Below are 2,494 nucleotides of genomic sequence, written 5' to 3' on the forward strand. Positions count from 1 at the left end.
CTATTTATAATGAAAAACACAAGATTACATGTAATACCAAGAGTCTGCACTAAGCTACTAGGTACAGAACTAGGTACAACTAATTAATAACTCTGTAGACTAGTCTAATGATGATAGCTATATGTAATGATTCTAACACTCCCCCTCAAGCTGGAGCATACAGATTGTATGTTCCAAGCTTGGAACAAATAAACTCAATTCGAGGTCCTCTCAATGACTTAGTCAATACATCTGCGAGTTGGTCATTTGATCCAACAAACTCAGTACATATTTCTTTTGACAATAATTTTTCCCGAACAAAATGACAATCAATTTCTATATGTTTAGTTCTCTCGTGAAACACTGGATTTGATGCAATGTGAAGAGCAGCTTGGTTATCACAATACATTTTCATACTTTGGATGTCACAGAAGCGAAGCTCTTGAAGGAACTGCTTCACCCATATAAGCTCACATGTTAATGAAGCCATTGCCCTATATTCAGCTTCAGCTGTTGATCGAGCCTCTACATTTTGTTTCTTACTTTTCCATGAGATAACGTTTCCTCCAAGGAAAACACAATATCATGTAGTAGACCGTCTATCAATAGGAGAACCTGCCCAATCAGCATCACAATATCCTAATACCTGAAGGTTTCCTTTGTCTTCATATAACAGCCCTTGCCCGGGAGCCTTTTTCACATACCTTAGAATGTGAATGATAGCATTCCAATGGCCAACACACGGAGCTTGCATGAATTGACTAACCACTCCAACTGCAAAAGATAGATCCGGCCTTGTAATAGTGAGATAGATTAGTTTTCCCACTAGTCTCCTATATCTCTCCGGGTCAGAGAATAACTCACCTTCTTCTGCTGTTAATTTTTGATTTGGATCCATAGGACTATCAATCGGTCTACAATCAATCATGCNTGTTTCTTGTAAAATATCCAGAGCATACTTCCTTTGGGAGATTACNACTCCATCTTTTGACTGAGCTACTTCAATACCTAGGAAGTATCTGAGGCTCCCAAGATCCTTGGTTTGGAAATGTCTACACAAGTACTCCTTCAATTGAGATATTCCAGCAGTATCATTTCCTGTAATAACTATATCATCAACATATACTATCAAGTAAACATATTTCCCGAGGGATGAATGATAATAAAAGACTGAATGATCTGCTTCACTACGTTTTAACCCAAATTTTTGAACAATGGAGCTGAACTTTCCAAACCAAGCACGTGGAGATTGCTTGAGCCCATATAGAGATCGGTTCAATTTACAAACCATACCAGACTCCCCCTNAGCAACAAACCCAGGAGGTTGCTCCATATAAACGTCTTCCTCAAGATCACCATGGAGAAAGGCATTTTTGATATCCAACTGATGAAGTGGCCAATGACGAATGGCTGCCATGGCGAAGAACAAGCGAATGGTAGTCATCTTGGCCACGGGAGAAAAGGTATCACAATAATCAAGACCATAAACCTGAGTGTACCCTTTTGCAACCAACCGGGCTTTGAGCCTATCAATGTCACCATTAGGGCCGACTTTAATTGCATATACCCATCGACAACCAACANCCTTTTTGCCTGGGGGAAGTGGCACAAGCTCCCAAGTATTACTGTGGTCAAGAGCCTGCATTTCGTCAATCATGGCTTGTCGCCATCCAGGATGATCAAGTGCTTCTTTCACATTTTTAGGTATAACCACAGGGGATACTGAGGATAAAAGGGAATAATCTTGGAGGTTAGAGGATTTGTTAAGAACATGTGTGCTAGATCATCTTGGAGGTTGGAATGAGATCTTACCCTTAGTAGAGTTCACTTACAACAACAGTTACCACTCCAGCATCGGAATGGCGCCTTTTGAAGCCTTGTATGGGAGAAGATGTCGAACACCTTTGTGCTGGTATCACGATGGGGAAGCAGTGACAGTGGGGCCTGAATTGTTGCAGATAACCACACAGAAGGTAAAGTTGATTCAGGAGCGGATGCGGGCAACACAGAGCAGGCAGAAATCTTATGCCGATAAGAGAAGGAGACCGCTAGAGTTTGAGACAGGAGATCATGTGTTTCTACGTGTGACACCGACAACTGGAGTTGGGAGAGCTNTTAAGTCAAAGAAGTTGTCACCGAAATTTCTCGGACCGTATGAGATTCTTAGGAGAATCGGACCAGTAGCTTATGAGGTAGCGTTGCCACCTCAGTTGGCGAACTTACATAATGTGTTCCATGTATCTCAGTTGAGGAAATATGTTCCAAATGCGACTCATGTGCTAGAGGCAGATGATATCCAAGTTAGAGAGGATCTCACTTTGGATACTAGACCAGTGCGAGTCTTAGATGAGCAAACTAAAAACCTAAGAGGAAAGGATATTCGCATGGTGAAAGTTCTTTGGAACGAAGGGACTCAGGAAATGACTTGGGAATTAGAAGAGTATATGAAGAAAGAGTATCCATATCTTTTTCCTGAATAAAAACATTTTCGAGGACGAAAATTTTTGAAGATGGG

The 2,494-nt window shown here is 41.2% G+C and overlaps 1 protein-coding gene across 1 annotated transcript; it reads left to right on the top strand.

Annotated features, from left to right (window-relative positions):
* Positions 1–1,838: 1,838 nt before the first annotated feature.
* On the top strand, positions 1,839–2,459 carry LOC106753428. Its single transcript, XM_014635237.1, has one exon. It carries the CDS (start codon positions 1,839–1,841, stop codon positions 2,457–2,459), a length of 621 nt encoding a protein of 206 aa, XP_014490723.1.
* The last annotated feature ends 35 nt before the right edge of the window (positions 2,460–2,494 follow it).

This window comes from Vigna radiata, unplaced genomic scaffold, assembly GCF_000741045.1.
Source record: "Vigna radiata var. radiata cultivar VC1973A unplaced genomic scaffold, Vradiata_ver6 scaffold_133, whole genome shotgun sequence".
Taxonomy (NCBI): Eukaryota; Viridiplantae; Streptophyta; class Magnoliopsida; order Fabales; family Fabaceae; genus Vigna; species Vigna radiata.